Raw genomic sequence first — 22780 nt, 5'->3', positions numbered from 1 at the left:
TTAGTCTCTATTTGTCATCACACATACTAGAATTGAAGAGCTTTTGCTTTGTTGCCCAGGCTGGCCATGAACTTGGAATCCACCTGCCTCTGCTTCCCAGGGAGCAGGGCTTTTAAACATGCATCACCACACCTTGCCTGGTAAAGTTCTAATAGGTGACATTTTAATTCCTAGTTATTTGCATTTATGTCATCAGAGAGGTTCATTGTGGCTTGGCTATATAAATTTAGTTTTACCAAATACACAGCTGCGTGGCTCTATTGATTTAGTTTCACCGAATTTGAAATTTTCAGTTAGGCCTGCAACTCACTTGGGTAGCAAGGTGGCGGGTCCTGTTAGAGGTCACCGACTTTCACGGCTGCTTTAGTGCTTCTTTGTTTGGATGGTTTCTGTCACTGTCCGGGGATTTTTCCTGCAGAGTCTAATCTCCCATATTAATCAGTATTTTCACCTTGTACTTTGTAGTTTTTTTAGCTGTGGTATCTGATTTGGAAGTTTATTGGTTCTTTTCTCTATTCTTTGAAAATATATAGGTGTTTCCATAACCTCCTCACCTGTTCCTTTTTTTCCCTCACATCTCTGCTTGTTTTGGTGACTTTTGGTAGTTCCCTTCCTTGTTATTGACGATGTGTTTTTAGTGGGTTCCCCCTTCTCATGCCTAGTGAGTTTTTTATTACTGCCAGATTTTTATATTATAAACATTTTGAGCTTTGTTTTGGAATTCAGATAAGTTCTTGGAAAGCATCTTTTTTGGTCTTCGCTCAGTTTAGTAGTAGCCTTCCTTCTGTGTGCAGTACACTAGCCAGCGCCTCAGCAATGCTTTACTTACAGTCCTGCCTGGGGGGATGGAGACCTTGCTGTGCCATGGGAGCAGCAGACATGGTCCTAAGGACAGTGGAAGTTTTTTTTCTCCCCCCCTGTGTGGAGGCCAGAAGTGGATGTCAAGTGTCTGGCTTGATCACTTTATTTTCAAGACAGGGTCTCTGAACCTGAAGCTCATCAGTTCGGCCGGTCTAGCTGGTCAGTGAGCTCCAGGGACCCCTCCCCTGAACCCTGGGGTCACAGGTGTGTACCACTGCAGCAGCTTCTGTCTGGGTGCTGGGGACCCAGCCATACTTATGCTTTATACTTATGCTTGCACATTCACCGAGCCATCTTGCTAGTCCTCGCCGAGTACCCCAGTGATCCTAATGAAGACGATTTCCACCTACACTTGGAGAACTGTCTCTGGGAGGCGAGCTCCCACCTTTAACAGGGTTCCTATGAGGAGGAGAGAGGCGTAAGGAATTTGTAGATAGAAAGATAGTGGAGAGGAGACAGACAGAAACGGGATAGCTTCGGGAGGACCTGGATCAAAATCCAGCGGCCCCTTCTGTCTCTTCAAAAGGGCTTTTTATAACATGCCAAGGGGCGGGGCAAAAGATCTCCCCCTTGCTAGATCAAAGCACACAGACAGCCAAGTGCAGACCCTTCCCCACACCTGGAAACCACGCATGTGGTCCAGTCCTGTGCAGCCCTGCTGGGTAAAGCAAGCTCAGATCTCACCAGGAAACCTCTGTGGGCCTCCACGACTGTCCCGCTGAAGAAGAGTGCCTACCACCGGACTGTAGCCGGCAGAAGGGGAAGAGGAGCTGCCGGGGTGGCTGCCACCTCTGAGATGTGATGCCTGGCAACCGTGAGTTGATGCAGCTTGACTGATAAAAGGATCTGCGCCCGTGAGTGGGTGTGGGAACATGGAAACCTGCCAGTGGCCATACCTTCAAAAGAGAATGATAGCCCACCCCCACCCCAAGCAGCTGCTAATGGCCAGTAGCTCCTCAAGGAGCGCTGATGGAGGGCACCTCAAAACAAACCATGACATTCGGAGGTGCGCTAGGAGTGATACGATTGCACTTTGCTGTATAGATATGAGATTCTCAAAAATGATGTTTTAAAGCCTTTTCAACTTCCACAGTGTCAGTGTTAGCCTGGTGCCGCAAGGAGTTGATTGTCTTTCTAACACTTTTATCTGGGGGGTGCTTTTCCCTGGAGGAAGAAACCAAATGATCTTCCGCTACCTAAAATCACAACAGCTCCTCTAAAAGGTTAACTGAGAGACAGTACCCAGATCAAGCCGAAACTTTATTTCAGATGTAAGAGAGATACTCTTAAATGCTAGTGAATGAGCGAGCGAGCGAGCGAGCGAGCAGAGTGCTGTCTCGTCCAGCCCGCCTGCGCAGGTAGGGGTGTGGTGCACAGTGCCGCCGTGTGTGCTGGTCGAGTTTCACAGTAGTGGGTGCTGGAAGGCCACCTGTGCTTGGTGGTGAAGATTGTGGGTGCGGTGCCTCGTTCTGGGTTCACGCCATCACTGTGCGTGAACAAGGGCCCCTGCTCCTTGACCGTAGCCAAATCCCTTGGGCCCAAAGTTCTTTGCATAGCACCCTACAAAAGAGAGGGAGGGAGAGTTAGTCGGAGTTCTTAACTGGTGCCCCCACCGCTTGAGACAGATGTCCATAAACTTAAAAGCAAACTGTAGACTCCCGTCAGAGGTCAGTTTATGATCTCAAGTGTGCTCTGTTACAAGCATCCTTGTGTGAAGCAAGGCCAGGAATTTCCACTGCAGGGTAGTTCGATCCTGCTGAGTTATGAACGTGAAGTCCTGCTAAGTTATAGGTCTGTTATCTTCACTCGCTCATATGCTTTGCTTTAAAGCAAGAAGTCAAGGCTTTTGGGGAGGCCGGGCTGAGGACGGGGCTCAGCCTTGTGAGTGTGCTCCATAAGCACTTCACTGTTGGGCCAGATTCCCCGGCCTGTGGGAGTTACCCAGGAATGAATGGGAGAGTGCACTCACTGTCACACACATGGCTGCACTGGTCAGGGCTTTTATATCAGATGCCCCATCAACCTCTAGAAGGTTGTGTGATACGTTGGAGGGCCGAAACAAAGGAATTTTACCTTTGCAATAGATTTCACCTTCTTTCTCAGTCAGAGTTGTCGATTCAAGGCTCTTCCCACACTTGGCACACCGGAAGCAGTTTTTGTGCCAGGGCTGGAAGAGACAGATGCGTTAGGACGTTTAAGAGGCTTGTTTTCTTTGGTCTGATTAATGCAGCAAGTGGCTGGGGAGAATCGGCCCACGAGCAAGTTCTTCACGCTGCGCTTGGGCTCGGCTGGAAAGCCAGACCTGGCCCTCCTCCCTGTCCATATTCTAAGCACCCCGAAAGGGCAGTTTGCCTGGGAGCAGGCTCTAGCCTTGCGGCACACCCAGTCTGCTCCTTTGAAGTTGCTGTCCTCCTGGATGAAAATTGAGCAGCTCAGAGGAGTTCAGTGGCGATTTCTGTAAGTCCAGATGTGACCATCTGAGGTCCCAGCCCTGATTACAGTGCAGAACCTGTACAAAGCAGGTTGCTCGCTGTTTGGCCTTTTTAGAGAACATGCCTGATGAGAAAGTTCCTTTAAACATGATGGCTAAGCACGGCTATCACTTCCATAAATTAGTGAGTCCGATGGGAATTCAGTTGGAAAAGCTTCATCTTAAACCAGAATACATTGCCTAAGTGGGAAATGAAGTGGGGGATGGGGGTGGCGCAGGACATGGGGGTGGGGTTTACAGTTACCAGTGAGAAACAGAAATGGGTGTGGGGGGGTGAGGTAGGGGTGGGGTGAGGTGGGGGAGGGGTGGGGAGGGGTAGAGGTGGTGGGGGCGGGGAGCTTACAGTGACCAGTGAGAAACAGCAGCTTATATACCTTTCCAGCTCCGATGATCTTCTCGGCGGCGTAGACAGAATCCCCACACCTGGAACACTTCTCCGCACCTCCATATTTCTGGGCAAATTTAGAAGTGTTGGGGTTTGTTGTAGGCCTGTGAGGCTGAGCGCTTGAGGAAAGGGAAAAAGAATGAGGCCGTATTTCCTGCGAGCTAACGGAGGAGCACTGTCCCATGGCTGTCTCAGAAGTGGGCAGGGTGCGGCAGGCAGCCGAGTAAAGGGAGAGCCCAGGGGCTCAGCTGGACTGACTTAGCCTCGGTACGGATTCACCGGGACTAGAGGTCAAGCCCAAGCCGGAACTTAAGTATCTTTCCCCGAGTGTGAACAGAATTTATGAAATCCGTGGCGCTGCCCTAAGCAGTTCTGTCTCCCCCCCAGTCATTAATCCAACTTGATCATGGCTAGCTCTGTATTTCACAGGAGATGGCAAGGTCGACGCTGAGCTATTCTGGAGGTAAAAACATCTGCAAACACATCGCTGGTCTAAGTCATTCATAACTAGGAAAGGGAGGCATATTTTACAGATTCTTTGCTCAGGATCTCTTTGGCAGGTGAAGTGTGAGTCAGCTACTTTCTTCATGGGAAATACTTCTAGAAAGTTCCCTGCCACTCCGCTCTGTTTTGCTTTTCACATTTTCTTGTGGCAGGGTGGTATTTTTGTCACTACTTAGAGGTTATAAGGGCAAGTCATATTGAGCAGAATTATTCCCCCCCATTCATAAGCAGGCACACTAGAAGATGCTAAACATCCCTTGGCCACAGGGCCTTTCGGAACCTGAAGTTGGCAGGTGTACTACAGGACAGCGCTGCACTGTGTAATACATTGTTAAAGCACACACACACATCAGACTTGAATAAGGAAATGCTGATTTTTCTTTCATTAAATAGTCAAAGACTTTGCCTGCCCCTTCATCTTTCTTCACTCTGTATTAGAGTCACTTAGGAGTTTTGAATTGTTGAATATATAGCAGTCTTTGAATCTCTGTGTGTGTTTGTGTGTGTGTGTGTGTCTGATTCAAAGTATGAAATCACGGCATGTTTCTTCAGTTGTACTTAATGGTGTACATTGAAAACATTTCCACAATGTTTTAAAGTAGTTAAAAACTTACTAAAAAATGACATATAACACTTGAAGATTTGAGTCCCAAGAAAAAAATTCCAAATGCATCCTTAAGAACTTTACACAGGGGTGCTACAGAGATGATGGCTCACCAGTTATGAGCACCGACTGCTCTTCCAGAGGACTTGAGTTCAATTCCCAGCAACCACATGGTGGCTCACAACCATCTGTAATGAGATCTGGCGCCCTCTTCTGGCCTGCAGCATATATGCAGACAGAACACTGTATACATAATAATAAATAAATAGTGTAAAAACAAAAACAAAAACTCTACACAGGCCGGGCATGGTGGTGCACACCTTTAATCCTAGCACTCAGGAGGTAGAGGCAGGCAGATCTCTGTGAGTTCAAGGCCAGCCTGGTCTACAGAGTGAGTTCTAGGACAGCCAGAGCTACTCAAAACCTATCTCAAAAAAACTGAAAAAAGACCTTTACACAGATCACCTCCTTCTGGCCTTTTAACAGCTTCACAGGGTGTGGCTACTTCATATCACAGATGAAAAATGGGGGCTCGGATGTCAAACAACTGGCTGATGGGCTAACACAGTAAGTTGAAAGCCTGGCCTGAAAACACTGCCTGTCTAAACGAGAGTGTTCTTTACTTTGGTGCTACCTCTCAGGAGACCCTGTGAAAGAAGCCCTTTCATCTGTGTATTAAAAGGCTTCTGGGAAAAGGAAGTCCTTAAACCTGGTCCAGAGGAAGAGCAGAAGGTGGCCCCACCGAGAAGGAACAGGCGGGGGGGACAGCCGGACACAGGTCACGCACACACAGCTTGCACAGATCTTGCACACACACGGCTTGCACACAGAGCTTGCTTATTGCTGGAAAGGGGGGAGAAACGGCAGAAAGAGCACCCCTTTGTCATCGTGTTTTTCCAGTCATGGCTACATACAAGCACTGACTTTGGGGGCCATGGATGGATTTAGTTGTCATTGACGGGAAGGTTTAGCAGTAACATGTATTTTGAAAATTTTGCAATTAAACCTTGGGAATCAGGAATGCATTTAAAAATGTGGGTAAAAAGCACAATACATTTTAACAGTGTCCGAGAGACCTATAGTGGCAGTCCCTGGACCACGCAGGGAGACCCCATTTCAAAATCGGGGACAGAGGAAGAAGGAAGGAGATGGAGAGGAAGTCCCAAATGAAATCCTCTTGCACGAAATGAAGCACTAAGTAACGAACAGATCAGCACTCTGGTCCTCTGCCCCTCAAATCATCAGAAACAGGAAATAGTTTCAATTTTAAGTTAGTGGACAGTAATTTCCTGAGGAAAGAGTGACTAAGGACTTTCCATGGACTGCTCAGCTTCATACCAGAACCATCTCATGATTCAGACACTCAGTTTCAGGACAGTCGCTCTCCAAAGTGCTATGGGATGTTAATTTAAGTCACTTTCCCAGAGACGTGTGTTTTCCCGATACCACCAGGGCTGGAAGTCCCTGTAATAATTACTAAGACTTTGAGTACAACACTGTCAATATTTTGACGTTAAAGGATGTCACAGAGGTCACACTGCCGTTTAGTAGAGGTTCTCTTACATCTTGCTTGCTCAGTGGAAGCTAAGTGCGTGGGCATTCCCAGGCTCCCGGCTGGTGAACAGCAGCCACCGTTCTACCCACTCCTAACACAGTAACAAGCGTCCCCTCTCACCTCTCTGGCTTGATGCCCAGCCTCTCACCGCGGTCCATGTTGAGCGTGCCGGCACCCTGGCCGTAGCCATAGCCTTTTGGTCCGTACTTTTTCCCATAGCAAGATTTGCAGTAGATCTCTTCATCATGAATTGTCACTGTGGTGCTGTCTAAGTTTTTCCTGCAGACCACTAAGGGGGAGGGGGGGGGAGTTAGATTTTCAGCATCATTTAACCGTGTGTGTGTGTGTGTGTGTGTGTGTGTGTGTGTGTGTGTGTGTGTGTAATACACAATATATATTTAAAACAGCAGTGTCTCCAAATGACAAAGGCCGTCTTCCTTTGGGGTATGTACGAGAGCCGCTTCACAACAGTGTCAAAATTCCAGCATCACAGATTCAAACGTTTCCGTACAGAATCTGCCTCTCGGCGTCAAAGCCTTCCTCTCCACCTTTAACGCTCATTCTTTCTGCCGCGTCATACCAAATATTTACATCACAACCTGATAAGGAACGAAAGAGTAGCGAGTGCCTCCTCTGCGGCTCCCTTTCCCCTAAGAGCACATTCCAGATAAAACGTTTTCAATGCAAAATCCTAGTGTTCATCTCTAGTCTAGAAAGAAAAAAAAAAAAAAATCCATCCTTCTTCCAGCTTCTCACCAGCAGTGATGGTCGGGTCTGAAACTCATCAAGTGGTTTGAGTCCAGCATTTGTTTCCCGTCTCAAAGGAGAACGCATTCTTTCTTGATGGATTTCTTACCACAAGACAGTTCTACGTACCCCACTTCAGAAAACTGCCAAATGTCATCATGCTTTATCCAGACATTAGTTCACTTTCTAAAACTTCAAATCAGCTTGCGAAGAAGGAGGAGGAAAAAAAACAAAACAAAACCCAAAAAGCATTGTGAGGGAACTCACTGGTGGCATGGTCTGGCAGCTGGAAACCAAAGCTTAGTGAGACAGAGAGAGGAATTTCACCCCCTTAAAAGAGAGGGCGGGGAGGTGGACAGAAGAACAGCTGGCTGGCTGGTCTGGCGTGGCTTCTAACATCTTAGACTACCGTGTTCTCTAGAAGAATAAAAACAGCTACAGCTACCGTGGACGGCAGCTTCAGGCTGAAGGCTAACATGCAATTGCTTAAACGTTATTCATCTCTAGGCTAAACAGCCTTAATAAAGGGTAAGTGCATACAAAACCTGTCCTCGAGAACATGTATGTTAGGGCTGGGGATATCGCTCACTGATGGAGCACTTGCCTAGCAAGTACAGGATCCTAAATTCAGACTCCAGACGGCAAATGCCAAAAATTCCCATGTATGTTACCACAGCACAGGTTTAAAACGATGATTTCCTGGGGTGTCACCCTCTTCCTGCCTCAGCCCTGATCTCCGCAGTGAATTGTCACAGATTGGTAAGTGACCCCGAATTCCCTGGTAAGGTTTCAGTCAGCTGAGAGAGGCATTAGGAAAGAGAAAAGCTGACCGCTGAAGACCCTGACAGTTTGTAAATAAACACTTATTTTGTTATGGTATAAACAGCGGGGCTTAACCTAAAAGAAAACGAGAACAATTCCTGAAGTATTTGCATTTCAGATTTTCAACATTTTGCTTAGTTACATGCCTGTTAAAATATAGATTCTCCTTTAAAAAAAAAAATCACAAAGAGAAAAAAGCCATGGCCTTGGAAAGGAAACAGTTCAACCAAATCTGAGGAACAGCCATTATGAAGTCACGAAAAACGTGCCTGTGTAATAATTCTACTTTTTGTAAGCACAGCATCCTGTTAGTTTTTACTGGGAAGCTTTCATACTGTATGTACGCTGGTTCAGACAACTTGAAGGCTGGCATCTATGAAGATGAGACAAGCCACATTTGAAAGGTTTTTTCCCCTGAAGTTTAATTCTTAATGTAAGCAGTTTTTGGAGACAGGGTCTCAGTGTTTCCTCAATGTCACGTGGCTGCCTTGGAACTTGACATGTAGACCAGGATGGCCTCAAACTCAGAGATCTGCCTGTCTCTGCCTCCTGAGTGCTGGGATTAAAGGTCTGTGCTACCACACCGGGCCCGGTAAATTTATGCTTAAAATATGGACTCTTTATCTTTAAACTGTGTTTACAATACAGTACTTCTCACTGTTATCGCTATAAGGCAGAACTCTGCATGCATGGATTCTTCATTAAAGAAAGTTCTATCATTTGATTCATGGTGACTGATTGAGGAGGCTTTCTCAAGCCATGAGGCTATCGCTTTGAAACTTTAGACTTCTGTGTCTTGTGAAGGGGGTTTTTCTCTTCTTATTTCTCCTATTATGGGGTGTTGACTCTTCAGAACACACAGATATATGTTGTTATATAAATAACACTAATTCCCATGGTGCCTATAGGGACCCTTGGTGTCCTTTACTCTCCCAAATTAAGAATACCAGTAACCACTAGTACCTAACAATACCATAGAAGGTCAAATTTGAGCTTCTGAAACGAAGTTCATAGACTGAACCTCAGTCTGCAGTATGATAAGAATATGTCAGATGGCCAGGCGGTGGTGGTGTACACCATTAATCCCAGCACTCGGGAGGCAGAGGCAGGTGGATCTCTGTGAGTTCGAGGCCAGCCTGGTCTCCAGAGGGAGATCCAGGACAGGCACCAAAGCTACACAGAGACACCCTGTCTCAAATCCCCCTCCCCCAAACAAAACAAAACGTCAGAAAGGAACTCGGCCAACTGGCAAAGATCAACTTATCAAAACCAAGCCAAACACACACAGGGTGTGCCAGACTGCCAACCGCCACCAAGCCCTCACTGAAACGGGGACTCGGGTGACAGACTGCAGAGGAGGGCAAATGGCCAGAGTGGAGGGCCGGGTCCCCGGTGTCCTAAGACCAAAGACACAGAGAAACAAACCACTTGCCGCGCTAAAATGCTCTGTAACCTGGAGCTTCTTATACACAGTTCTTGTAATGGGAGATGCAGATAACGGGAGGGGAGGAAAATGCGACTCTCAGCTGGAGTTATTTTTCTTCACAAGGTAACCTGGAGCTTTTTATATACAGTTCTCCTAACGGGAGATGCAGATGACGGGAGGGGAGGATACTCACTGCACAGGAAGCAGCAGCGGTGGAAGCTCCGCCCATCACACTGCACCTCCTCGGCGTGGTACACGGTCCTCGCGCAGGCCCCGCACTTATTTCCACCGCCCCAGACAGGCATTCTGCGGAACGAAGGATGCAAGGGTGCGTTAGGATGCCCTAAGTTCCCCGACGCCCAGGAGAAGCGCGGGATCAGATCCCGCTTCTTCCTGAGCCACGCATTTCAAAGGCCTGCGTTCCCCCAGCATAGCCCGGTCTCTCCCAAATTATAGCTCTCATTAGGAAACTGGCTCAGACAGCCTCTCTTGGAGACAAAAGGACTTGCATTCAGTGGAAGAGTCGGGTCATCAAAGCAGAACGCAGAACAGGCCGCTAGAATCCACAGGAATTAAACCCTCCCCCCCCCGGGGGGGGGGAGAGGCAGCCCCTCCCACACCCGCTTCTTAATGAACCCTTTAAACACTCAGCTGGCAATCTCACATTTAACCAGAGTCATTTGCTATATGCACGCTTCATTCACTGTAAAGACGTTCAATTCTTAACATTTACTGTGCGTAAGCTATGAGCATGCTTCGGTGTGCCTGCCGGCGTTCGGACCAATTACAGCTTGCCTAGCAGTCTGTGGCTAGTACAACTGCAAGCACCACGACAAACCGCCCAGATGGCTGCCAAGTTAGCTGCCGTGCGCTTCACTAACCCCAGAGCCCCCTAATCCAGCCATCCGTTGGTGTTCCCACTCCGGCGGGTTTGTTAGGCCTACGGAAAAATGCAACCACGTCCCCTCCTCAGCAGTGACTGAGAAAGTACGTTGGGGGCGATCTAGGAACTGATGGGATGGGAAAGACAAGATGAATCCCAGACTGCCTGTGATTGAGGGGCAACCGTCTCTAATCCTCCTTAACAAACTGGCCCCCCGGACACCTCCAATGGCCCTGCTTCAGAGTGCCAGCACACCAAGTCAGCCTGCTAAGAAGGGACCTTGTATCTGACATCCCTGACTGGTTGTGTACCCACGCAGTGGAATCATGCCTTTTCCCAACACTTTTTTTTTTCAGCCCTCCCTTTTGTGAGGGGTATTTGGGGCCCTCTGCCCGTGTTGCTTGCCTCTCTAGAAACGGCTGGTTATAAAAGCTGACATTTCCTTACAAAAATAAACCTAATTAGAACACACCGGAAGTACTGATAAGGTGGGGGGGGGAACCTTCAATCTTGAACATTAAAAGAGGATGGATTCTCACACAACATAAAGGTGGGTCCAGAACTCTATAAGGTTTCCCAATGAGGCCTTTATTAAATATTTATACAATTAAAAATGTATACAATTTAAACAGTCCCTCTTCTGGTGGTACCACCCTAGACTTTCGTCCAGAGTAGCATGGAAGAAACATCTCTCTCAGCTCACGTGAGTTGGAAACTGACCAGTTCAAGCCAAACTTCAGGCAAGCATTTAAGAAACCTGAGAGGACTGGAGTGTCATTAGTGTCCACCAAACTCCTTCTGGAATTTAAGTTCTCCGTGTGGCAGCCTGAGGGGATGGTCCTTGTGGTAGGTATTTGGCTCCTGGGGGTTCTGTTATTATACGTCCGGAGGGAATGGACTGGTTCTCCCAACAGAGGCAAGGCTCTGTAGGAACATGCTTCCTGTTCACCCTTCCTCTCTGCTGCACACGGGACAGCGTGTAGCTCTGTGGTGACCAATCCTAGACTTCACAGCCACCAGAACTCTCAGCCAAAACAGACTCCTTGGTAATGCAATCCAGCTCCGGGTATGTTAGACAGAGCAAAAGGAAACAGAGCAAACAGATGTCATGCTGTGCCATGACCACCAGGGGTGTGCATCGCCAGGGTACTCATCCTCTTGAAAACGTCGGTACTTCTGTTTTAGAAAAAAAAAACCTACTCCTGGGATATGACAGCAGGCCACCCAAGGGACCGAGGCAAGGCTGACGGACAGAAGCATGTCTTCTTCGGCACCAGCAAGAAAGGCTGAGCCAGCCGCACACCCCGGGGCAGGAGGAAGAAGCTTACATCCTGAGCTAGACAAACAGGGGCTCCAGCCAACCAGAATACATCTGGACTTTCTCAGAAGCATCGGCATGTGCAGTGTCCGCTAAGAAGCAATCCGGGCATTCTACTGTCTTTGTTTGGTCTAGTTTCTCCTCTAGGAGCCTGGGATCGTGCCAGAGTCATCTGCTGAGCTGAACAGGTCATGTCAAGCAGGATTCCTGTACGGGACGTCACCACACGCAGCTTTGAAAGCACTCGTTCCCACGGCACTGGCTCTGCTGATCTCAGCCCGGTTTGTGCCGCCCTAACAGATTCAGTCTGGATGATTGGTAAAAAAAAAAAAAAGCAGAAATGTATTTCTCAGAGTTCTGAAGTCAGGAAGGTTCAAGACCAAGGTGCTGGCAGGCTTGGCGTCCGCTGTGGGACCCTGGTCTCTGCTTGCAAGACTGTGTCTTCAATACAGGGACACTGTCCTCACACGGCTGAAGAGCAGAGAAGGAAACCCGCCCCCAGAACCTTTTTAGAGTGGCGTTAATCCATTCAGTCCTCAGTTTTTTTTGCCGGGCCCCGCCTCCCAACACTGGGAGTTTGGGTTACAACATGCATTCTGGACCAAACCAACCGCTCACACCATGGCAACCCTCAGCCAGGTATGAACACAGAACCTCTTGCCAATCCAGCTCAGCGAAAGGTAAACCCAGAGCTGTGCTTTTAAAACGGGGTGAATAAGGAATAGAGGTGCTGGTTCCTGTAAACAGGGAACCCAGGGAGCCAACCTGGAGGAAGAGACACCCTTCTCTGATTTGGCTGTGTTTCAGCTTCTCCGGGAACACCTCAGTTTTATGAGCCGTTGAATTTAATTTCCAAACCCTGTGAAATCAGAACCTGTTCCTTGAGATAAACAAGATCAACACTCCTCCGCACAAACACTTGACCGATATCACTAGTGACCACGAAGTCCTAGGTACTGATTTGCAAAACAAAACAAAACAAAAAGCAACCAAACCCTACTTCTGCCCATACAATAAAGGCATTCTGCCGGGCTGTGGTGGCCCACGCCTTTAATCCCAGCACTCGGGAGGCAGAGCCAGGCGGATCTCTGTGAGTTCGAGGCCAGCCTGGGCTGCCAAGTGAGTTCCAGGAAAGGCGCAAAGCCATACAGAGAAACCCTGTCTCAAAAAAAGCATTCCAAGGTTAACTGTTAAAGGCTTGCCATGAGACCATCCCCTCCGCCCTGCCTTTTGATGTGGCCTCAATCTTTTATCCCCTCTGTGGAAACAGGTGATCGAAACCTATGCCTGACTTAACCCAAGGCACAAAACACGAGCTAGCTCCAAGAGCCCGCAGTGGCTGGGGTCTGAAGGGCCGGCGGCCATGCTGGCTGCCCTGGCCTCCAAGGAGACCCACTTGGGTTCTGCGGTGCTCACGGGTGCAAGAGGCGTCTGCTGGAGGGAGGGTCCCCCGTGAGTCCTACGGAGGCCAGAGGTTCGGTCCAGGTTCGCAGGTGATCACTGGACTATTGAGGCACTCCTGTTATCAAGGTGTGTCCCTCATATTAGACACGATTTAGTCTCAGCCGGGTTGCCAGCTTTCTTTTGATCCTGTTATCTATCTCTGGAGCAATCTCAATGAGGAAACAGAACTCTAGCAAGACCAAAGTTAGATTATGTTGTCCTGGATAACATTATGACACATTTTAAACAACAGAAACCCAACTGATCATTTATGTTGTGAAAAGCAGTCTGGATTTAGTTTTGTTTTGTTTTTAAAGGAGTCAGTATGTCCCTTTCTTTATGTGGTAACAGGTATTTTAAATTCACTGATAAGTCCGCCCTTAACACCCTGTGCATACCACTGCAGCCAATGGTGACTATGGCCAAGCTCAGGAAATACCCGGGCCTTCTACAACATTCCGCTTGCTATGTTCCTCGATTTCTCACATCTGCCACATCTCGGTCTTGGCCACTCGCTAGCAGTTCCTATGGTGTCTATCCAGACATTACAGTCCCATCCGTCTCAAGGGCTTTCCTAAGGAGTCTTGAAGAGCCTTTTCTTCGCTATAGGCAAAAACAGCCCCAGGAAGCCTCAGTGGGATTTTTGTTCTCTGTTTTAGGACAGTGGATGGGTAGCTATCATCAGTTGCTCTTCCCGTGACCCTGTTTTGTATGTATACCCATTCCACGATGGAAAGAAGTGCAGAGGGACGAGCTGATTTGGACTGTTTTTTTTTTTTTTGCAACGTTGGGCTTATCTTATAAACTGGGGAAGGTAGCTCTCACCACAGAGATGCTGGAAAGATAAAATCCTCCATCGGTAAGGAAACCCAGGGAACAACCTCCAAGCATCCTAGCCGCAGGACCACCAAGTCAAGGAAACCCTTAGCTGATCAGTCACTCACTCATCAGCCTCCTTCCCGGACATTAAAATGCATAAGTGTAACAACGCTCACACTCCCAGCATTGGCTGTCTAAAGAAATGAAGTTCAACTTCACACCTTTGGTCTGAACCCCTGGGGACGGGACCCGAATCTGGCAGGAGAACATATGATAACCCTCTAGCACTGTCGCTCTTGGCGTCGCTGTGCATATTTGTAAGAAATGCAAGGCTTCAGTGTTTTTTTTTTTCCCCTTTCCTCCAAGCCTTTGGCCACGCTCCTCGACAACAGCTGACATTAATCACAGCAGACTGGATCTGCACCGAGCAGTCTGGGCTGCGTGCCTTGCCCCAATCCTCCGGGCTCCTGGACAGAACGCTAAGACCACAAATGAAATCCCTCTCCGTACGCACGCCGTGCAGCGTAGGCTAAACCCCGAGAGCGTTTTCTGCTCTCGCTCTGGTTCTCGGGTTTTCACTGTGGCCCGCGGAACTAGGGTTTGCCCGGTGCACTAGACGAAAATGCTTGGTTTCCATGCCAACACGTAGGTGTGAAACCTTCCTGCTTCTCCTCGGTCTAAAGCACCCAATCCAAATCCAAGAGACTTACCCCTCGGAGCCATGACTAGAGGCTGGCTGACTCACCTGGTGTGAAGTCACCCTTCTCCTGGGAACCAATGAGACCTGCAAAGTGACCACGTGGGTCAAGTCATTCTCAATGCTTTGTTTTCCTTCTTAGATCTATTTTTACTTCATATATTTGAGCTTTTTTTTTTTGCCTGCTCCGATGTCTTTGTTCACATGGCTGCAATGCCGGGAGACGCCAGGAGGGGGCAACAGATCCCTGAAACTGGACCAACAGCTGGTTTGAGGCCATCTGGTGGGTCCTGGGAACCAAATCCCAAGTCCTCTTAACCAATGAGTCATCTCTCCAGCCCGATGCGTCAAGTCATTCTTATACTGCTGGTTCTGTCTTTGGCACCTTAGAGGACTGAACCTGTGCATTCAAGTGTCCGTGACCCCCACTTAGGCGGTTTTAAGTCACCCGATCTAATACTAACGTTTTGGTGTGGCTCTGTGCATAGATCCAGACTTTAAACACTTCCAGCTACGACACTTCCGCGTCAAACACTTCACTGTTACCCTAGAAACTTGGCTATTGTCTGCTCTCTCAAAAGGGGAATTTTTTTTTACCAACCAGTGTCATCTTGAGCCCCATTTGGGGGGAAGAGTAGCTCCTTAAAGGATATAAATTAACGGCACTGCCCTATACAATAGCTTTTGGCAACGCTTATATTTGAAAGGTGCCATTCAAGAAAAATCAGGCTTCACATCATCCTAGCTGAAGATTTTTTTTTCCTGCTGCTGTTCCAGCTACCTATTTAGTCTAATTCTCTTAATAAACACAACAGCGCCTACAACGGTTCCGTCGTGTCTTGGTAACCTGCTACCCACCCATCCATTCCATCGGGCTTCTAAGACAGCCAGATCTTCACCCCGGCCCTCCGACACTAAACCCTGGCTGAGGAACGGTGCCGTGAGAATCCGAGCCATGCAGCCCACACGGTGTCGGCCGCTGCCCTGGTGGCAAGTGGGGGACAGCGGGGCCTTCTTGACTGAGCTCTGAGAACTCGGTAGGACGGTGTTTGTGCGGCAGACACCCAGATGACCGTGTCTCGCATCATGTCACAATATTCAGTTTCCGTGGGTGTTACTGAGGACCGAACCCCGGGCCTTGCGCATGCTAGGCAAAGTGCTCCCCCACTGACTTATATCCCCCAGCCTAGTACTTACTTCTTTAAAAATTTGGAGGCGCTAAGCTGTCTCCCCGAGTTGTTTCAGCTAGCCGTGACCCTGCTCTTAGCTCGGGTAGGCCATGGACTGTGATCCTCCTGACGCAGCCTCTCCAAGTAGCCGGGATGACTGGCCTATGCCACTGGGCCTAAGGGAATGTGTAAACTTCATTCTGAATACTCATATATCCATTCTCTCTCTATCCTCCTAACTCTTGCTATGAAGGCACTTGACCGCCCCCCCCCCCATCCAGCTAACCTTTGAATTCGTTTCTGTAGGTTCCTCTGGGGGAGAGGCAACTTCTAAGTGTGTAATAATTTGCTGTTTATGAAATACTCAATATAATTCAACAACTACATCCTGGGGGCTGGAGGTGCGCCTCACTGAGCACCCAGGTCACACGCATGAGACTTCGATTTTGGGTCGCGCACCAAACGAAGGCATTATCGATCAGCCGTATACCATATATTGGTTTAGGAGCTAAAGATAAGAGTTAGAGGCAAGAGAGACAGTTCAGTAAGTAATGAGTCTGCTGAGCAGGCATGAAGAAGGACCTGAGTTCAGATCTCGAGCATCCACATAAAAAGGTGATGATGTGCGCTATAATTCCGGAGCTAGGGGTGGAAGGCATTAGGATCTCAGGTGCTCTCTAACCAGCCAGTCCAGCTTTTAAAAAGAAATGGTGAGCTCCATGCCTGGTGAGGTCTTGTCTCAAAAAAATATAAATGGACAGCAATAAAGACACTGTGGACTATGGGCAAACACACTCACACACAAGTACACACACACACAAAAGAATTATACGGGAGAGTGTCTGTTTCTTAGGGACTTGTTCTTTGGTGGTAAAGATACGTAAACAGGCTGGAGAGGTGACTCCGTGGTTAAAAGCACTTGCTGCTCTTCCAGAGGACCTGGGTTCAGTTCCTAGCACCCCCATGATAGCTTACAACCTTTTGTAACTCCAGTTCTGGCCATCCAACACCATCTCCTGGCCTCCTCAGGGAGCAGGCACACCTGTCGTACACATGCCTCCATGCCAGCAGAATATCCACATACATAAGATGATTTTTAAAAATATGGAAACAGGGCTGGCGACACAGCACAGTCAGCAAATCGTCCGTGGCACAGGCTTACGGGGCAGCGACCTGAGTACGGGTCCCCAGTACGGACACAAGAGCTGGTCATAGCAGCCTGTGTGTGTGCAGTCTCAACACTGCGGAAACAGAGGTAGAGCTCTAGAACTCGTTGGCTTAGCCATCGTAGCTGAATTCCTGAGCTCCAGGGTTAGTGAGAGACCTTATCAAAAATAAATACATAATAAATAAAGCAAAGTAGGACAGTGATCAGGGAAGACACCCAACTCTGACTGCTGGTCTCTACCTGCATGTGCACACACACGCACATACCCATACAAACACATTTACACCACACACACACACACGCACACACACACACACACACACACACACACACACACACACACACACAGGCAAACGGTAGAAACAAATTTTAGCACCGTTTTCCTTTTACTTAGGTAGTAAAATGGTTTTATCTTGCATATCATTGAGAATGCATTCCTTGAGGAAGATCAGGTTCGGCCCGGGTGGGGCACTAATGATCACTGTAACATGTCCGCCCTGAAAACTGAAGTACACACTACCTTGAGACCTCTTATTGACACTTCCGGTACAACACAATGAATGTGGAAGTTAGAAGTGGAAATACTTAGGTCTTCGCCACCGCCTCTGGGATCCTAGCAACGTCCTGCACCTCTGAGCTGCGACTCCCTGGACTGTCATTTGGAAATGGAGAAGGATTTAATGAGACAGCAGGTAAAGGGGGCCTGGAAGAGCACCAGCGACTCCACTAAGGCCTCCTCTTCTTCAGAAATACCACTGGGTCTCGACAGGGCACCAAGTTCAACTGTGCGTGACTCCTGAGGCCACTGACCTCCAAAGCAGCAGAGCAGACTCATGTTTTGAAGGTATCCCTAAAACTCCTCCGGGTTTTTTGTTCGTTTTTTTTCCCCCCACAGGAACATTAAAGACTGAGATCACTCAAATCACCGAGAGTTCTCCGTCTTATTCCTGCCCACCCAGAATTCACCCGTTCAATGAAGGCAACGCCCACTCAAACTGTAAACAAAAACCTCCTTCTCCTCTCTGTTAACCCAAGTCTAATTTCACCACGAAAAGAAGCCTCCCTTCAACTGAGTAAACTCAGCCTCTCCGTTTGAAATAATGTCCCATGTTGTTACCACGATGCCTTCAACAGGAGTATGGCAAAATTTTTGACATGGATGTGAACGGTGCCTGCCCCGTCACATACTATAATTAAATGTATCCATGCTGTAAGTCTGGTAATCTCTGGACCCAACATATGCCATAGCAATCCCCTGTCGGGGAATATGACCAGTTACACTATTCAAACAATTCAACATCTTCGTGACCTTTACATGGACTTAGATGCTATGATTCCTGCTTATTTGGCAAACGATAAAGGTTAATTAGGTCTCATCTGCCAGTTCTCTTATTTCAATAATGCTTGTTTATATCATTAAGCAGTTCTGAAATTAAACAATATATGCAAAATCCTTACAACAGTGTCTGCTGCGCAGCAGGTAGTGGCCATTGCAAATACTCCTGTAATGTTTACCATTTTCATTTACGTTAAGTAGCTTATTAACTTAATCCTAACTGAAGTAGGCACTATCGTGATCCCATTCTATGGATGGAAGACCTGACAGATATTAACCGTGCATTAACCATGAAAACAAAATTACCGATGTGACTCAGAACACCAACAAAGCTCACTGCCAGCCACAAAGAAATAGTGGCTCTGTCATCTATGACTATGGCAAAGATTCCTAGTCTTGGCTATCCTGGATTCCACTCTCTCTCTATTTTTCTCTGGTGAAGCCACCAGGAAACCTGTCCTACAGTTAACTGTCAAAAGTCCCTTCATCTTCATGTATCATAATCGGTCTGACCGTCTATTACTAATCAAAAGCAGTTAATTAGTACTGTTGACACAAGGAGATCATGAGAATGCAAGAACCCTGGTAGTCTTTGAAAATAATTCACACGCAATGCATTGTGGTCGGTTCTTCCTCTACGACTTACAATAGGATTAACAACCAGAAATTGTGCCAGGCTTCCCAGAGTGCGAATGAGAAACACTCCTCTAGATCTAAGTTTTTAATGTAAGAAACACAATTCCTTTAAATCTGGGTCTGGTTCACTCATTCCTACACACATTATCTTTTATAGATTTAAAAACATTTTGGATCAGGCACAGTGGCACATTCTTGTAATCCCAGCTAGTTGGGAGACTATGGCAGGACAATCTAACATTCAAGGCCAGCTTTGGAAACTTTGCAAAACCTTGTCTCAAAATGGAAAATAAAGAGGGCTGATTATAGTTCCACTCAAAGTCCTTCCTTAGTATTCACGAGGTCCTGGGTTCGACCCCCAGTACTACAAACACCACAAAACAAAAAAGCACATATTTAGAGTAGAGGTCCAGATACTTCACAGGACTGTAAAAAGGCCTGTGACACACACAAAAAAAGTATCCCTAGGGAGTTAAGGCACAGAGAGGATGCCTGGTGACGCCCAACCAACAGAACCCAAGAGGTAGCAAGCCAATGCCAGTCCAGGCAGTGGTGAGCCTTGAGGAAACCTCTGAAGGTCTGCAGATGGAGGGAAGGTCTGGGAGATGCTGTTCCAGGGGAAGCCAGCTCTCTCTCGGAAGACGTCCACCAAGAACCATTCAAGTTTCAGGAAAGTCAGAGTGTGGTCTAAAAGCACGAGGAATCTACCACACAGACACACAGACAGACAGACAGACAGACAGACAGACAGACAGACAGACACACACACACACACACACACACACACACACACACACACACACACACACACACACACCAGGGCTGTGGTCTAAAAGCATGAGGAATTCACCACAGACACACACACACCCTCCCTTCCCACCTCCTACCGTTTCACACACACCCCCGCACCCACCCCACCCCCCAGCAAGTATGCTATTACACCCATTTCATAAGAGGAAGTAACTGAGACCAGAGAGTAAGTTAACTTGTTAAGGGCACCAAACCGGTGACCCAGGAGTCACAATCCTGCCTTTATCTCTACCCTCCCCATGAGGTCTCCTCTCCCTTAGAGGGCTCCCTCCCTCCATTTCATCTGATCCTTCTAAATTGTAACAGAACAAAAATGAAAGATTCGAGCTCTCCATAACTATTTATTGACAGGGTTATGCCTGGACCTAGCATCTCATTTTCTGCTGTTCCCCCTCCCCCGGCCCTATACCAACAAGTATGCTATCTTTTGATAAAGATCCGATTTCCCTCAAGTCCACAATTGTGCAATTTCACCAGGAAAGTCCTCCAGTCAGTACGGCTTTGAGTGTGGTCTCCAGCATACTCCCTATCAGCCAAAAAAAAAAAAAAAAAAAAAAAAATTGAAAACACTGGGAGGAATCTGCTAACAATTTATGGTAAGAACTTTGGACAAAATCTGTTAACAAATCTCTGCTTCCCACAACTGCACCTCATTTTACTCTGTTCCTTCCTTATTAGTTAACTAGTGCTCAGGTGTGCTCCAACCATATTCAAGATAACTAAGTAAATAGTGTTCCAAAGACTCCTGGGACATAGACTTCTATGGCTACTGGCCATAAAAAGAATACAGGGGCCAAAAAGCCTTGAGAGGCAGTAATGGAATTACCAGTAACAACTCCAGGAGAATGGTAGAGAATAAGATCACAAATACCACTTGTATGCAGTTTTGAGATTGTGCGACTCTTTGGAAATCTACCTTTTAACTTTCTTGAAGAATCTGGGTACAAGGACAGTACACCTTGTGGTTGTCCTTTCTGGAGTCTCGGTTTTTATGCAAGTAGAGACTTAACACAGATCAAGAAAGTCAATAACTAAACTATTTTCGTTGCCCAAGTTAAAAAATTACTACATCCAGTATGTTCTGTTTTCTGTATTTTTTTTTTTTTTTAGAAAAGCATTTATAAAGTAAAAAAAAAAAAATGTACGTGGTTCTCAGTTCAAACAAAAGAGGTCAAACTTTTGAGTAATCATGTAAACAAACACGGTTCGACGTCCTGGCTTCCAAGGGGGGCAGAAGTTCCGAGAGCACTCTCCTCCACTCCCGGAATGCCTACACCAGACTCCAGCTCTGAACCCCAGGTGGTGACTTTTAGGACCTGTTGCCGAATTTCCCAACCGGGCAATTTTGCATCCCCCGTTGTACCCCAAAGGTAGCAAGTACCGGGAAAAGCTAGGAACGACCCACTGGAATTTCACTCGGGTTTCTCACACGTTTAAGATCCCGAGCCTGGTGGGCAGAGACCACCGAACAAAGGCGATGGCCAGGAGCTCCGTGCCGCGGCAGGGGAAGAACTGGGGCTGGGGGAGGAGGGGGGAAGGCGGCTGTGGAGGCGCCTACCACCCACCCTAGAGCACCCCCACCCAGATCCCGAGAAGCTCGGCCAAGCTGGCCATGCACACCCACCCACTCGGGGGCCAGGAGCACCGGCGCTTCTCACCCCCTCCTACCCGAAGGCAAGGGGAAAATCGACCCGGGGAGGGAGCCTAAGGCTACAAAAAGGAGGAGCTGGGCAGCCACGAGAAACTCCCCAGCTCGCCTCGTCCCCAGGTCACCGGGGATGGTTTACCTGCCCCCCCACGCCCCCGAGGACACGAGGTCCCAGGGCAGGGATGGCCACGGGGCGACAGCAGGTGTGCTAGAGGACCCCGCCTCTAGCGGGGACAGAAGTGGGAGGGTGGGTGGGAGCACCGTGGGGAGCAGGGGTGGAGATGACAGGGACCGCAGGGCGGCGCGGGCTGCCTAGGACTCACCCGAGAGGGAGGCGGGAGCACGCGGCGAGCGGGCGGAGCTAGCGAGGCCGGAGCACCGAGGAAAACCGCGGGCGGCTCGGGGGGAAAACCGGCTGGAGCGCGCGCGCCCGCTTTTAAAGACTCGCCGCGGGGGCGTGGTCTCGCTCGCTCGCCACGCCCACCGCCCCGGCCACGCCCAGCGCGGGGTCCCGGCCGGCTCGCACAGCTAGGCTCCTGCTGCGGGTACCGAGCTCTGGCCGAGAGACAAAAGACCGGAATCCCGCCTCTTCCTGCGGCTTCCCGCGCACCGGCGGCTTCCCCCACCACCTCCCAATCACTTCCCCATCCCCAGTCGTCCCTACTCTCCGCGTCCGGAGCTGCCTGAGCACTCGGAACCGGCCCGGAGCCACCGAGATCGGGTGTCGCCCCACGGGGTTCCCGCCACCCTCGGCGAGGCAAAGGCCACAGGATGGACTCCGGGGTGCAGGACGCCCCGGGGCAGGCTAGTCTCCCGTCGGTCGGAGTTGCAGCTTCTGGAATCCACAGCTTTCCTGTCGTGAAAGAGCAACAACATTCCTCATCTAGACTAAACAGATGACGTTATGAAAACACCTCATTCCCCAAGTGTTTTGCTTTCCCCCCCACCGCTCATGGCTGAAAAAGGGGGAAGAAACCCACAACCCACGCACAGAAATCCTGGCGCCAAAGGGCTTCGGGTTTCGGTTTGCCATTGTCAGAAAAACCCAAGGAGGCCGCCGCCGGCGATGACAGCAGAAAGGACCCAAAAACCTGGTCTTGAGGATGACGTATTGTTTTAGACAAAAAAGGAAATAATGTCGCCTCTATCTGGCTTGCATTCCAGGACTTCTGGTGATCCATTTCTCTGCCATCAGCAGTGGGTTGGCCTAAGAATTAGTATTTGAAGATTGGTGACCCCCAAGAGGCAGCGGCCAAAACCACTCCCTCCTGTCACAAATCAATCACCCCTTCTCTTCAGGCGCGACATCAGGCCATTAACAGGCTCCGTTGATTCTTAGGTGGGGGTGAAGGGGGCGATGTAGGATGCCTTTACCTGCTAGATGCCAGTAGATGCCAGTACCCTCACGTTGCTACACTACAAAAATGTCCCGCTTTACATTGCCAAAGGCCCTGTTTC

General features: G+C 48.6%; 1 protein-coding gene across 2 annotated transcripts; it reads right to left on the bottom strand.

The window, feature by feature from the left end:
- Nucleotides 1–2102: 2102 nt before the first annotated feature.
- On the bottom strand, nucleotides 2103–21792 carry Csrp2 (cysteine and glycine rich protein 2). Of its 2 annotated transcripts, XM_015993273.3 has the most exons (7): nucleotides 21646–21725; nucleotides 14604–14642; nucleotides 9589–9701; nucleotides 6521–6689; nucleotides 3727–3856; nucleotides 2935–3028; nucleotides 2103–2421 (listed from the first exon to the last, which is right to left on the bottom strand). In XM_015993273.3, the coding sequence occupies exons 3-7, from the start codon at nucleotides 9698–9700 to the stop codon at nucleotides 2345–2347; spliced, it is 582 nt and encodes a 193-aa protein (XP_015848759.1). In that variant the 5' UTR covers nucleotide 9701; nucleotides 14604–14642; nucleotides 21646–21725; the 3' UTR covers nucleotides 2103–2344. The 2 variants fall into 2 exon arrangements, with proteins under 2 accessions (XP_015848759.1, XP_006974509.1); XM_006974447.4 differs by lacking the exon at nucleotides 14604–14642 and having other exon boundaries at nucleotides 21646–21792.
- Between the last annotated feature and the right edge of the window lie 988 nt (nucleotides 21793–22780).

This window comes from Peromyscus maniculatus, chromosome 18 (assembly GCF_049852395.1).
Source record: "Peromyscus maniculatus bairdii isolate BWxNUB_F1_BW_parent chromosome 18, HU_Pman_BW_mat_3.1, whole genome shotgun sequence".
In the NCBI taxonomy this organism is placed as follows: Eukaryota; Metazoa; Chordata; class Mammalia; order Rodentia; family Cricetidae; genus Peromyscus; species Peromyscus maniculatus.
Note: the sequence above shows the minus strand (reverse complement) of the source record. Positions and strands in the feature narration are given on the sequence as shown.